Here is a 15,227-nt window from a genome sequence, read left to right on the forward strand (position 1 = left end):
TCCTTCTCAAACTCTTCCAAAATATAGCAGAGGACTGTAGCCTGTGCTATAGATGGGAGTGACTGTATGACTGAAATGCAGACTGCATGACTGAAACACTCCCAAACTCATTCTACAAGGCCACCATAACCCTGATACCAAAAAGAGACAAAGATGTCACAAAGAAAGAAAACTACAGGCCAATATCACTGATGAACATAGATGCAAAAATCCTCAACAGAATACTAGCAAACAGAATCCAACAGCACATTAAAAGGATTATACACCATGATCAAGTGGGGTTTATCCCAGGAATGCAAGGATTCTTCAATATACGCAAATCAATCAGTGTAATACACCACATTAACAAATTGAAGAGTAAAAACCATATGATCATCTCAATAGATGCAGAAAAAGCTTTTGACAAAATTCAACACCCATTTATGATAAAAACCCTCCATCCAGAAAGTAGGCATAGAGAGAACTTACCTCAACATAATTAAGGCCATATATGACAAATCCACAGCCAACATAGTCCTCAATGGTGAAAAACTGAAACCATTTCCACTTAGATCAGGAGCAACACAAGGTTGCCCGCTCTCGCCACTGTTATTCAACATAGTTTTGGAAGTTTTAGCCACAGCAGTCAAAGAAGAAAAAGAAATAAAAGGAATCCAAATTGGACAAGAAGAAGTAAAGCTGTCACTGTTTGCAGATGACATGATACTATACATAGAGAATCCCAAAGATGCTACCAGAAAACTGCTAGAGCTAATCAATGAATCTCGTAAAGTAGCAGGATACAAAGTTAATGCACAGAAATCTCTTGCATTCCTATACACTAATGATGAAAAATCTGAAAGTGAAATTAGGGAAACACACCCATTTACCATTGCAACAAAAAGAATAAAATACCTAGGAATAAACCTACCTAAGGAGGTAAAAGACCTGTATGCAGAAAAGTATAAGACACTGATGAAAGAAATTAAAAATGATACAAACAGAGGGAGAGATACACTGTGTTCCTGGATTGGAGGAATCAACATTGTGAAAATGACTATATTACCTAAAGCAATCTACAGATTTAGTGCAATTCCTTTCAAACTACCACTGGCATTTTTCACAGTACTAGAACAAAAAATTTCACAATTTGTATGGAAACACAAAAGACCCCGAATATCCTAAGCAATCTTGAGAAAGAAAAACAGAGCTGGAGGAATCAGGCTCCCTGACTTCAGACCATACTACAAAGGTACAGTAATCAAGAGAGTATGGTACTGGCACAAAAAACGAAGTATAGATCAATGGAGCAGGATAGAAAGCCCAGAGATAAACCCACACACATACGGTCACCTTATTTTTGATGAAGGAGGCAAGAATATACAATGCAGAAAAGACTGCCTCTTCAATAAGTGGTGCTGGGAAAACTAGACAGCTACATGTAAAAGAATGAAATTAGGACACTCCCTAACACCATACACAAAAATAAACTCAAAATGGATTAAAGACCTAAATATAAGGCCAGACACTATAAAACTCTTAGAGGAAAACATAGGCAGCACACTCTATGACGTAAATCACAGCAAGATCCTTTTTGACCCACCTCCTAGAGAAATGGAAATAAAAACAAAAATAAACAAATGGGACCTAATGAAACTTAAAAGCTTTTGCACAGCAAAGGAAACCATAAACAAGACAAAAATACAACCCTCAGAATGGAGAAAATGTTTGCAAACCAAGCAACTAACAAAGGATTAATCTCCAAAATCTACAAGCAGCTCGTGCAGCTCAATATCAAAAAAATAAACAACCCAATCCAAAAATGGGCAGAAGACCTAAATAGACATTTCTCCCAAGAAGATATACAGATTGCTAACAAACACATGAAAGGATGCTTAACATCACTAATTATTAGAGAAATGCAAATCAAAACTACAATGAGGTATCACCTCACACCAGTCAGAATGGCCATCATCAAAAAATCTACAAACAATAAATGCTGGAGAGGGTGTGGAGAAAAGGGAACCCTCTTGCACTGTTGGTGGGAATGTCAATTGATACAGCCACTATGGAGCACAGTATGGAGGTTCCTTAAAAAAGTAAAAATAGGGCTTCCCTGGTGGCACAGTGGTTGAGAATCTGCCTGCTAATGCAGGGGACATGGGTTCGAGCCCTGGTCTGGGAGGATCCCACATGCTGCGGAGCAACTAGGCCTGTGAGCCACAACTACTGAGCCTGTGCGTCTGGAGCCTGTGCTCCGCAACAAGAGAGGCCGCGATAGTGAGAGGCCCGTGCACCGCGATGAAGAGTGGCCCCCACTTGCCATAACTAGAGAAAGCCCTCGCACAGAAACAAAGACCCAACACAGCAAAAGTAAATTAATTAATTAATAAACTGCTACCCCCAACATCTTCTTTAAAAAAAAAAAAAAAACTAAAAATAGAGCTAACATATGACCCAGCCTCCCACTCCTGGGCATGTACCCTGAGAAAACCATAATTCAAAAATAGTCATGTACCACAATGTTCATTGCAGCACTATTCACAATAGCCAGGATGTGGAAGCAACCTAAGTGTCCATCAACAGATGAATGGATAAAGAAGATGTGGCACATATATACAATGGGATATTACTCAGCCATGAAAAGAAACAAAATGGAGTTATTTGTAGTGAGGTGGATGGACCTAGAGTCTGTCATACAGAGTGAAGTTAAGTCAGAAAGAGAAAAACAAACACCGTATGCTAACACATATATATGAATCTAAAAATAAAAGGTTCTGATGAACCTAGGGGCAGGACAGGAATAAAGATGCAGATGTAGAGAATGGACTTGAGGACACAGGGAGGGGGAAGGGTAAGCTGGGACAAAGTGAGAGAGTGGCATGGACATATACACACTACCAAACGTAAGGTAGATAGCTAGTGGGAAGCAGCCGCATAGCACAGGGAGATTAGCTCTGTACTTTGTGACCACCTCGAGGGGTGGAATAGGGAGGGTGGGAGGTAGGGAGACGCAAGAGGAAAGAGATATGGGGATGTGCGTATATGTATAGGTGATTCACTTTGTTATAAAGCAGAAACTAACACACCATTTTAAAGCAATTATACTCCAATAAAGATGTTAAAAAAAAAAAAGGCAGAGAAATGGAATACAGACTTAGTCATTACTGCAGAGGTCATGACTCACAGTCGCCAAATGTTGAATGTTGTATTAGTTAAGGTCATGCTAGTTGCCGTAACAAATAAACCCAAACGTGTACCGTGGTTCAAACATGATGGAAGGTTATTCTCCATTTGCATAAAGCCCCAAATGGGTGCGTCACTTTCCTGGTACGGACCTGGTGATTCAGTGACCCAGCCTCCTTCCATCATGTGGCTCTACTTCATTTAACATGTGGGTTCCCAGGGCATGGTGCTTGTCAGCAAGAAGCTGGTGGAAGCAGAAAGGTCATGGCAGAATGCACGTGGCAGGTCTTGATGGGCCAGGCCTGAGGGTGGCATACATCACTTCCACTCCCATTTCGCTGACGGCATTTCAGTCATACAGTCACATAGCACAGGCTACAGTCCTATCTTTAGAAGAAGAGGAAATGGATTTGCTGAGCAGGTAGCTATTCTGTCAGATGAAATTTTATCAAAACCACAAAGGGTCATTTTAAAATGGAACACAGTAATATGCTGTGGGGATCACAGATATATTTTTTACCTATGAGGGCCGCTGCGCTGATGCTCTGTGAAGGGATTCTTATGGCTTAGGATAGATTTTTCCATGGCAGTGTCACACATAGATTTGGAAAGTGCGGTATCACAGGCAACTTGGAAGAAAAGTGGATAATGTGCTCGGGGAAATCGTTAGACAACACAAAAAGCGATGACAGGCATGTAGAAGATGTCTGGGGAAAATGCTGAACTAAATTGCTTCACAGAAGGTGGCAATGGAAAGAAAGGTTCTATTTCTAGAGTCACATAATATGCGTGCTTTCACGTGTTAGTCATAAAGTTTACTTAGTCCTGTGGACCAAAACTTGGCTGGGCTGGGGAGGAGGTGTCAGGATCTTCTTGTTGGGGAAGAGGGCTGTCGTTTTTGGGAGATACCATATATTCAAGCACATATTAGAACGTAAAAAAGAAAGACTTTCATGATGGAAGAAGGGGCGCCTCTTGCAGCTTGGGAGAGGGTCGTCAGGTGTGCTCAGAGCACCATTCTGCAACCGGGAGCAGAAGGCGAGGCGAAGCTGGGGGACGGGATCAACGCCAATCCTGAGCTCTGACGGGGGGGAGATGGGGGGGGCGGATATGGGTGAAAGAAGACCCGGAGGGATAGGACAAAGGGGGAGGCAGTTGACAGTGTGACGGGAGCATCTCTGCCCTCTCTCTGGAAGATACCTCTGGCAACATCCGTCCCGCCGAGGTGGGCATATCCACGTGGTCCTCGCCTCTTTCTTGCTGTGTGATGTGAGGCAGATGCCTCAACCTCTCTGCATTTCTGTTACCTCAACCGTATCCCGAACGGCTCACGTGAGATTTAGTAAGACGATGTGCTCACAGGGCTGTACACACAGGAAGAGCTTTAGAAACAGCCTCCCGTCTCCTGTGCAGAGACTCGCCGGCTCCACTGTTGGTGAGCATTGTCTCCATAACTGGCCCTGAGAAACGGGGGAGGCGTTCTCCCCCTGCAAACTGTGGCTTCATGACAAAGAGAAGCTCAGCCTCCTATCCCGAAGGATTCCTCAGTGCAGTGCCTTATAGCAGAGGTTAGGCAACGGTGAGAACTTTCATTGTCATTGATTTTTTTTTTGTATATCTGGTATTGATTCTTTTTTTCTTTTAATTTTATTGGAGTACAGTTGATTTACAGTGCTGTACACCTGAAACTAAAAACTAATGCAACGTTGTAAGTCATTGATTTTTAATTCCTGAAATCCTTTTTCTACCTGAGCTTTGTATAAAGGCCGTTCCTATGAGGAAGAGTTCTGTGGGACCTGAGAGTTGTCATATCGCTTCTCAGGACAGTGTTTCATGTGTGTACCTTCTGAGGTACAGAATGGGGGAGAGGGGTAATCACTGATTTGATAGATGAGGAAGCTGAGACACAGAGCAGGGATTTATGCTACACAGGCAGGCCTAGGGCTAGACAATCCTATTCCACCATCGTTTCAAAGTGGACACAGGTTAGAGCAACTCCCCTCCCCCTACCAGATCCCTTCGGAAGGCACCAGCGGAGACCTCAGTGAGAAAAATCAAGTCAGGCTAAAGGAAGAACCTTGGTATTTGAGTAACTAAAGCCAAGTTTGGAATTGTGCTTCCCATAACTTCAGGTGGTTTCTAAGCTTTGCAGAACTTTGCTGGTTAGATGTTTGCTTGCTGGGAAAAGAAAAACCAAAAACAACAACAACAAAAACATGTAAGTAGAGAGTGGTCATCTTAAATATTCCTTTGGGATTTTATTTGTTTACAAACTCATCTCGCTCTCCTTTTGGGAGATATTCTCCGGGCCACAGAAGTTTGAATGGGTCAAGTCTAGGAGTGTTTGTATTCCTTTTAAATCCATTGCTTTAAAAGTCACTTGGAGCATTAAAAACCTCAGTTCCTAGTGTGAAAACTTAGGCATGGTTGAGGCTCACCAAGCAATGTTGACCTAAGTGTGCAGAACACTTGGTGACAACGCTTGATTGTACATTGTAAAACAGGGGATGCACGTTGAAATTCCTCCTGGGTGCTTTAACTCATGCATTATATGTGCAGTATTTTCAATTAGCTGCAGAAAAAAGTACCTTCGGTGTGGGTCTATTTTTACAGCTGGGAATTGCCCTGAAAACAAAACTATTTCATACATGTGAGATTTATTTAAATGACTCACGGGGCATTTGCAGTTTAACCAATAATTGAAAATATTATTGCAGTGTGGCAGATAAAAGTAGGAAGTCATTTTGCATTCCTCCAAGCTCAATAGGCCTATGTTAGCCCAAGGGGCGGGCAGTGGACAGCGGGTGAGAGCAGTGTTGAGATTCGATCCTTCCCATTTCATTCCCGGGCTGTGCTACACCATGGAAAGAAAGAGACCGACCGCCTGGCCTAAGGATGCTGTGAGAGGGTGTTCTCAGCAAGGACCCAAAGCACTAAGGTGTTCTCTTGTCTCTCTCTCCTGTTTTCACGTACCAGACACAGATGGAAGGTCCGATCATATGTGAGGAGCCCCATCCTTCCCCTGATTCTTCACCGACTACCTGTTTCTTCCCTACCATGCTTTTGCCCCCTGTTTCACATCAGCTGTCACCCAACTCACCAAGGCAGAAAGCTAGCTTGAGACTCTCAGGATGGACCAACCAGCCCCTCCGTGGTGGTTCATAAACATTACCAAGAATTTGGGATACGTGTTCCCGCTGAAAGGATGTTGTAAATGGTAGTTAGGTAACGCTGTATTAAAATGCATTCTTGCTCCTGTGATTCAGTCAAAGCATGGGTTACTTAGGCATTCTGTGGGCAGAATTAAAATCCTAACCACCAATTTTTAATTTTTCTCTGGGTCAACAGTTTTTAGCCAGGGGCTATCCCCCTCTTTCCCAGGAACGTTTGTCAATGCCTGCAGACATTTGGTTGTCACACTGGGTGAGTGGTGCTACTGGTATCTAATGGGGAGGCCAGAGATACAGCTAAACGTCTCACAATACACAGGGCAGCCGCTACCACACAGAGCTATCCAGTCCCAAATGTCAATAGTGCCAAGCTGTGAAAGCTTGCTTTAGAAAAAAAGAAATATCTTCCCCAAAGACTTTTCGATCCCAACCTGCCTGTAAGATGGTGGCTTCTGCAATCGACATTAGTACGTGAGGTGAATTCAGGTGCTCGCCAAAGGGCTGGCTTCTTCATCGATGCCCTGGTTACATAGAGAATCCCTTGGTATCCCTTGTGCTGCGCTGGACACTGGGGAAGCTTGGTGAACAGAACAGAAAATGTCCCGCCCCACCCCCAGTCAGAAAGAGCAGGATTATGGAGGCTGGAGGTGAGAAAGAGCCTGGCAGCTTCTACAAACTGCCAGGGGGAGAGTGTATCTGTCAAAGGAAGCCAAATCCGAGCAGGCTGGCCAGGTCGTAGGCTGTGGGAGGGTAAGAGTTCAGGGAAGCCACTGCAGGTTTGATGCAGGTCTTGGTGCCAAAAGTCAAGGTCAGCCTTCCGTATCAGCAAGGTCACTGGGCAGTGCAGACGGTGGGTTCAGTGTGGGAGACTGATGTCTTCTTCCAGGAATGTCGGTGGCTTGCTTAGCACAAAGAAGGCAGAGAGAGTAGACCATTCAGGAACCGTCTCAGGGGTGGAGAGATAGAGCTTGTTGATGGTTCAGTGGGGTCGGGGAGAGGCTGGGGGATGACTCCCAGACTTTCTGCTTAGATTCTTGAGTGGGTGGGGAGCCGCACTTACGGGGATGTAGATCCTGGAGGAACAGCAAGTTTAGGGAGGAGGAATACTCTTTCCTCCCATTACAGAATTTCCATGAAAACCGATAAGGGCACTTCTCCATATCTTTCTACCCAATGTTTCTTTTGAAAAGAAGCATTGGGCTTTAGAGTCAGCTCTGTTAGCTAAAATCTAAGATATTTCCCTGGATTACCTCTTCTCTCCAGTTCCCATCATAATTGGCTTTCCAACGTAGCTCAGAGTTATTTCTAAATGGCTTCCTTGGGCAATCATCAGGCATTTTCTCTGTGAGATATCCTCTCCATCTAAGCAAATTAAACAGTAATGAGACTCTGCACACCATCCAGGCTTCTGAGATACAGCTTGTCTGGCTTTGCCACACTAAAACTTTTTAAAAATTGTGATAGTCTAATCCTGCCCTATTCCATTTTCAGCTGGTAGGAAACACTTTTCCTTATTCATGAGTCTGGCAGTCTCGGAAGAAGCACCAGGAAATCATCAGAGCCTGATGCCCGTTTCCTGGGTTCCTCAGTAACCATTGGTCCTTTTCTGACGCCAACGCCAGGGCCATTCAAGGAGGCTGCATGGGGCCCAGCTGCTGCCTCGGCAGGACAAGGCCACTCAGGTCACCTTCCCTGAGGACTTGTGACCAGAGGTGAAACTCTGATAAAGTCACATGGTAGACCCTTGAAGCCCACCTGCAGCAGAAACATGAAGGACATGGGCCACAGTTGAAAAAAGACCAAGAGTAAATAGAAAAGGCAGCTTAAAAATTCCCTTTGACTTTCAGAAATTGGAATTTGGGGAAATTTTGCCTCTGAGGAAACTGTTAGGATGGGCTGGCGAGTCCACCTTCAGAGGCTGAGGAGAGAGACCCCAGGACTCCTCGACCCTCCGTGATAACGGCAGTCATGGCAGAGCCAGTTTGGTTGAGCCCTTGGTGTTCGAGAGCTGTCCAAAGAACCTGAGATGGGGCTTCCCTGGTGGCGCAGTGGTAGAGAGTCCGCCTGCTGATGCAGGGGACACGGGTTCGTGCCCCGGTCCGGGAAGATCCCACATGCCGCAGAGCAGCTGGGCCCGTGAGCCATGGCCGCTGAGCTTGCGCGTCCGGAGCCTGTGCTCCGCAACGGGAGAGACCACAACAGTGAGAGGCCCGCGTACCGCAAAAAAAAAAAAAAAAAAAAAAAAGAACCTGAGATGTATCACCCATTTTTATTCCTCACATCAGCCCCTGAGGCAGGGACTACTGTTTTACCTGTTGTACAGTGGGCACAGTGAAGTGTAGTGCTTGTCAAAAGCCATGCAGTGAATTGGTGGGGGACCTCGTCTGAACTTGAGTAGTTTGTCTCAGGAGCCTTACAGAGGCCAAGATGCCTAAGAATCGGTGCTCTCTCAAAGAGTTATTAAAAGGCACAATTATGCAAAAACATATTTTTGGTATCTTTTTTAGAACATTGACATTTTTAATGTGCCTGCAGTAATTGGGAAAAGAAAGTAAATAATAAAAAGATCTGTCTTAAGGTGTATTTGTTTGCTGACTAAAAGTTTTAAATAAAGGGTTTTATTTTTTACTTTTTATTTGAAGGTAGTTGTAGATTTTTTTTTCACATCTTTATTGGAGTGTAAATGCTTTACAGTGTTGTGTTAGTTTCTGCTGTACAACAAAGCGAATCAGCTATATGTATACATATATCCCCATATCCCATCCCTCCCATCCTCCCTATCCCATCCTTCTAGGTCATCACAAAGCATCGAGTTGATCTCCTTGTGCTATGCATAGGACCCGGCAATCCCACTCCTGGGCATATACCCTGAGAAAACCATAATTCAAAAAGATCCATGTACCACAATGTTCACTGCAGCACTATTCACAATAGCCAGGACATGGAAGCAACCTAAGTGTCCACAACAGATGAATGGATAAAGAAGATGTGGCACATATATACAATGGAATATTACTCAGCCATAAAAAGAAATGAAATTGAGTTATTTATAGTGAGGTGGATGGACCTAGAGTCTGTCATACAGAGTGAAGTAAGTCAGAAAGAGGAAAACAAAAACCGTATGCTAACACATATATATGGAATCTAAAAAAAAAAAAAAAAGGTTCTAATGAACCTAGTGGCAGGGCAGGAATAAAGACGCAGATGTAGAGAACAGACTTGAGGGCACGGGGCAAAGGGGAAGCTGGGATGAAGTGGAAGAGTAGCATTGACATATACACTACCAAATGTAAAATGGATGGCTAGTGGGAAGGTAGTTGTAGATTGATATGCAGTAATAAAAAACGGTAGAGGGAGATCCCATATAACCCTTCACCCAGTTCCCCCAAAGGTATCATCTTGCACAACCAGTACACAGCAATAAATACCACAACTAGGACATTGACATTGTATAATACACCTCGTTCAGATGTCAACAGTTTGACATGTACTCGTGTGTGTGTGTGTGTGTGTGTGTATGTGTACTTATTTCTATGCAATTTTATCATACTGTAGATTTGTGTCACCACCACGGTCAAGACGCAGAACAGTTTCATCACCAGGACCCCCTCATGCAAGCTTTCTATAGTCACATCCATCCACCTCCCTCTCAGGCCCCCTAATTCCTGGTTGCCACTAATATGTTCTCCATCTCTATAATTTTGTCATTTTAAAAATATTTTATAAATGGAATCATACAGTATGTAACCTTTTGGGTTTTTGGGGGGAGGGTTTGTTGTTGTTGTGTTTTGTTTTGTTTGGCGGTGCAACAAGGCTTGCAGGGATCTTAGTTCCTTGACCAGGGATGGAACCTGGGCCCCGGCAGTGAAATCACCAAGTCCCAACCACTGGAACACCAGGGAATTCCCCAGTATGTTACCTTTGGGAACTGACCTTTTTCACTCAGCATAATTCCCTTGAGACCCATCCCAGTTGATACATATATGAATAGCTCATCCCTTCTTCTTGCTGAGTGTGTTCCATGTATGGATGTGCTACGGTTTATTTAACCAGTCACTTGTTGAAGGATGTCTGGGTTGTTTCCAGTTTGGGGCTATTACAAATAAAGCTGCTACCAACATTGGTGCAGGTTTTCGTGTGAAGATGAGTTTCCATTTCTCTGAAGTAAATGTCTAAGATTGCTGGATCATATGGTTGAATGCATGGAAGAGACTGCCAAACTATCCTGGAGTGGCTGTACCATTTTACATTCCCACCAGCAATGTGTGAGTGATCCAGTTTCTCTGCATCTTCTCCAGCATTTGGTATTATCACTAGTTTTTATTTGAGCCATTCCAGTAGGTGTGTATTGACAGCCAGTTGTGGTTTTAATTTGCATCTCCCTAACGGCTAATGATGTTGGACGTCTTTTCATGGGCATATTTGCCTTCTGTATGTTCTCTTCAATGAAATGTCAGTCTGTGTCTTTGGCCCATTTTCTGATTGACTTGTTTGGTGTTTTTCACTTTATGTTGCGAGAACTGTTTGTATATTCTAGATAGTGTATTAGCCTTGTGTCAGATATGTGGTTTGCAAATATTCTTTCCTAATCTGTAGCTTGTCTTCTCATCCTCTTTGCAGAGTCCTTTGTAGAGCAAATATTTTTAATTTTGATGAGGTTGATTTATCAGTTTTTCCTTTTGGGGGGTCAGACTTTTAGTATCAAGTCTAAGACAAAGTAGGGTTTTGATTTCTGCCTCATCTAATGTGCAGTGTCTGATCATGAGAAAGAAGGCAGTGGGGCAGGATGGACACTGGAGTGTGAAGGGTTGTTCTTCCAGCCTCTGTCTAGTTTGGACTCTGGTGTGTGTCCTGATGAGTTGTTGCTCAAGGTTATGGCCCCAGGGTAGACCTGGTCCTACAAAGACTGTAAGATGATGATGGTGTAAAGCAAAACTTTCAAAATCTCAGTTTCCAGGGCCATACATGGTACCTTCTAACGCAAGGCCTTTTTGCACATGAGATCATCTGTCTGGAGCACTCTCCCCTGCCCCCAGCCCCCTCCTGCTTTGTCATATAAAGTTCTTCCTCCAAAGCTGGCCTACCAGGCCCTTTCTCAGAGCACCTCATCAACCCCTGCCTGCCCCCATCCCCGCAGGTGTGTCTCGGCTCCCTTTGTTGTAAATTCCACTTGCTGTCATACCACTTGCAAGCAAATGTGTCAAAATGAATGTAAATATCCATTCAGTATTTGTGATGATTTCATTAAAGTCTGTTTCCCTCTAGACCAAGGTTTCTCAACCTCAACCCTATTGACATTTTGGAGGTGACAGGTCCTTGTTGTGCACGGCTGTCCTGAGCCTCGTAGGGTGTTGAGCGGCAGCCTTGGCCTCCATCCACTATATGCCAGGAGCACCCTCCCCCTATGCCCAGTTGTGACAACCGAAAATGTCTCCAGATGTTGCCGGATGTTCCCTGAGGGACAAACTGCCCAGGTGGAGAACCACGGCCCTAGACTCTCAGCTCTGGGAGAGTAGGCACCAAGCCCATTTGTCCGTGTTCTCTCCCCAGCCCTGTGCCTGACACACTAGTGCTTCATTAATATTTGTGAAATAAATGAATGGATGAACAGTACCTGTTATCCAACAGTTCTTTACCTGGTAACCTTGGAAAGATCACCTGATTCTTTCAAAAGAATCAAGTGGGTTTCATTGTGAATCTGAGCCTCAAAATCTGGAGTTCCTCTTTTCATAGTTGAGTACAGTTTCCTTGCCCTCTTCCCGTGCTACCTGAAATAAAGATGCAGGAGTCTTCGAGTTCCTGCCTGATTAAAGCCCACATCCTCTGTTAACACTGCCAGAGCACCTCCATCATTCACAGGGCTGGGAGGCCTCCCACGATCTCTGAACATCCCTGCCGGCAGAAAGGGAACCTCCTGCAGGTGGCATTTGGCAGGTAATTTGGCTCTGCTGGAGATGCAATTCAGCATTCGTCTGCTGAGTCTCCTTCCTTCTCTGGCCTCTGCTCCCTTTTCATGAGGAAAGGGAGGAAAAGAGAGATTTGGGTTCGGTTTTGCTTAACTAAGCATGTAACTGAATATAATTAGTTCAGAAAGTTCCCAGGGAGTAAGTACAGTAGTCGTTAAGAGTAACTTAGGGATGTGTGAGCATTTTAGGTTTTTCTCTGTACCTGGCAGTTTTGTTCCCTGAATAATAGAGTTGGCTTTGCTTTAGGGGGGGAAAAAAAGGGCTGCTGGGCATGGGGGAGCAGGCAGTGGGTGGGGAGGAGAGCCCGATGGGGGTAATGGCTGGGTATGCCAGCCTCGGCTCCCTACTGCTGCTTTATGGGAGGGGTCTCACTGGCTCAGTAGAGGGAGGCCGGGGCTGGTCCTCCCCCCGCCGTGGAGGAACAGCTGGGCCTGCTGTAAACTCCTTCCCTGCCGATCTCTTGCAGGAGGCTCTGCATGACGCAGGCATCCTCCACTCCAGCCACAGAACGTCCGCGGGCTGTAGAAGAACCTGATTTGATAAGGTGGGCTGACAGGCCAAAGCTTTAACTACTGGTACCACAAACCTTCCCTTCTGGGATTCACAAAAGGGATGGGCTGCATCCCTTCCCCTCTCGTGGGTCAAAAGTTCCAGGGAGGGGGCTTCCCTGGTGGCTCAGTGGTTGAGAGTCCGCCTGCCGATGCAGGGGACATGGGTTCGTGCCCCGGTCTGGGAAGATCCCACATGCCGCGGAGCGGCTGGGCCCGTGAGCCATGGCCGCTGAGCCTGCGCGTCCGGAACCTGTGCTCCGCAACGGGAGAGGCCACAGCAGTGAGAGGCCCGCGTACCGCAAAAAAAAACACTGTGACGGTGTCAGCACAGTTGTTGCTTTGACAAGAAACGGTCTGTGACTTCAGACTGAATGCTCGATTCTAAGTTAAGGAAAGTCAGTTGTGACGCACTGGGGAAGAGTGGAAATGTGTGCTTTTTTGTGCTCTAGAAGAGCCTTCCTTATCCTCAGCACAACTAACGTTTGGGGCTGGATAATTCCTTGAGGTGGTGACCGTCTCCTGCACCGTAGGATGTCTGGCAGCATCCCTGGCCTCAACCCATGAGAAGCCGGTGGCACTCCATCCCAGGTGTGACAACCCAAAACACCTCCGGATGTTGCCAAATGTCTCTTGGGGGGCAGTGCCGCTCCCCCTTCCAGTTGGAACCACTGCAGTAGAGTAACAAGCTTTCTGTTCAATGCCTGTGCCCTGTAGAGCTGTGGTCACTTGTTTACTCCAAGTATTTGGTGATTTAAGCACAGGACAGAGAGGTAGAAAGAAGGCAGTGTTTCTTTACTTTTTCCTTGGTTGACCCTTTAAACTCCCGCACAAGAGTCAGCGTGATATATTGACTAAAAGTGTTGGTTTTCAGACGTCTCTTCACCTTGTATGATCTGGGCAGGTCATTTAATTGGGCCTCAGTTTTCATTATCTGTAAAATAAAAGTACTAATGCCTACTTCTTCACTTGAGGATTCAGCTAGACATTGAATATATAAAGCTCCAGGTACAGTGTCTGGCATATGGTAGGCATTCTGTAAATGGTGGCTAGTATTCTCGTGCACTTAAGAATGTATTTTACAAGTTTTAAACAAATTGGATTTGTTTTTGAGTTAGCAATAGCATTTGTTGCTGCTACCTAAAATAGTAACGGGAACAGTTCATTTCCGTAGAATTACAGCTTATTTCAATAACATTATGGAGTTCCAACTATATAGTAGGTACTATGCTATATGCAGGGAATAAAAAAATTAACTGTAATCCCTGCCATTAAATATCTACTATGTAGATTTAGCCACATAAATGGGTCAAATCATGTTCATCAAAATAAAGCCATTGCTTACTGAAAAAGCTCAACACGAAATGGTCCATGGGTTGTAATGGGGTGTAGCATTCATTTTAGTGTAGGTAAAAGGATCCCACCATATTTCTCAACTCTCTCATTTCCCAATAAGTACCAATTTTTATTCAAGTTTTTATGATCCTGTGATTCAACCACGGTGATTTAACTGTGTTCTATAACCTTCTCTGCTCCCTCTTAGTACACATCTCAGCTGAGCTATCTGGAATATATTACCATATCTTTAAGTTTTCTTCAAGGATAATTTCCTAGCTTCTGAACGATACTGTGGATGGATGGATGTTATGATGGATGGATGTCATGAACTGTCCTTTACTGTTGGGTGTCATAAGTTGTGCCCTTCCAGACGTAGTCCCTGAGTCAAGGATAAAGTGTAATTGATTCATGGAGGAAGTGCTCCCAGTGAAACAGTAAGGGAATGGAAGAAGTGGGAATTAGAAAGGGAAGCAGCCTATCAAGGGGCAATATCAGGGGAAGTCCCTACATCAGCCCAATCCCACGGGGAGCTCTAGAGAGTCTACTGCACCTTCAGGTGTCTGTGCCACCTTGAGGCACAGAAGCTGGGCTTTTGTACTCCTGACCAGTAGTCAGTGGCTGGTGACCTCCCGGATGGCAGAATGCTGTATGTAAACTCCCAGCCACTTAGAACCCACTAAGATCGTGGGCTCCAACTCACAACAGCAAGCCTCTGAAAATAGCAGGTGCAAATGATTAGCAACAAAGCACACAGACGCTAGAGGAGAAGTGCACAAAGCTGATAGGAGGACACCCACAGTGTCCCTTCATTGGAAATTTAGGTTGCAGTGATCATTGTTACTGCGATTTATCTATTGCAAAGAATATTGCAGTGATTTTGCTGCTAGAAATAACTCCACAGTGAACATTTTCAGACTCAAATCTTTCTTTTTATTATTACCTTAGAATTGACAGATAGAAGGAGTATTACTTTTCCAATAGGTATATACATTTTAAAAAACATGCATATGAAAAACTGCCTTCCAGAAATATTTTTATCA

At 44.6% G+C, this 15,227-nt stretch overlaps 1 protein-coding gene across 5 annotated transcripts in view; it reads left to right on the forward strand.

Annotated features, from left to right (window-relative positions):
- The window catches only part of SERPINE2 (serpin family E member 2), a 75,245-nt gene that overhangs the window by 17,464 nt on the left and 42,554 nt on the right, over positions 1-15,227 (forward strand). For 2 of the 5 annotated variants that reach the window (XM_089916299.1, XM_030760410.2), the window contains exon 2: positions 12,768-12,845. The exons of the other annotated variants lie outside the window; for them this stretch is intronic. In XM_089916299.1, coding sequence (XP_089772425.1) covers positions 12,778-12,845 — 68 coding nt within the window. In that variant the 5' untranslated portion in view covers positions 12,768-12,777. The remainder of the gene's footprint in view (positions 1-12,767; positions 12,846-15,227) is intronic. 5 annotated transcript variants of the gene reach the window in all.

The sequence above is a fragment of the Delphinapterus leucas genome, chromosome 8 (assembly GCF_059928025.1).
Source record: "Delphinapterus leucas isolate spDelLeu-1000000601 "Yukka" chromosome 8, BTC_Dleu_Yukka2, whole genome shotgun sequence".
NCBI lineage: Eukaryota > Metazoa > Chordata > Mammalia > Artiodactyla > Monodontidae > Delphinapterus > Delphinapterus leucas.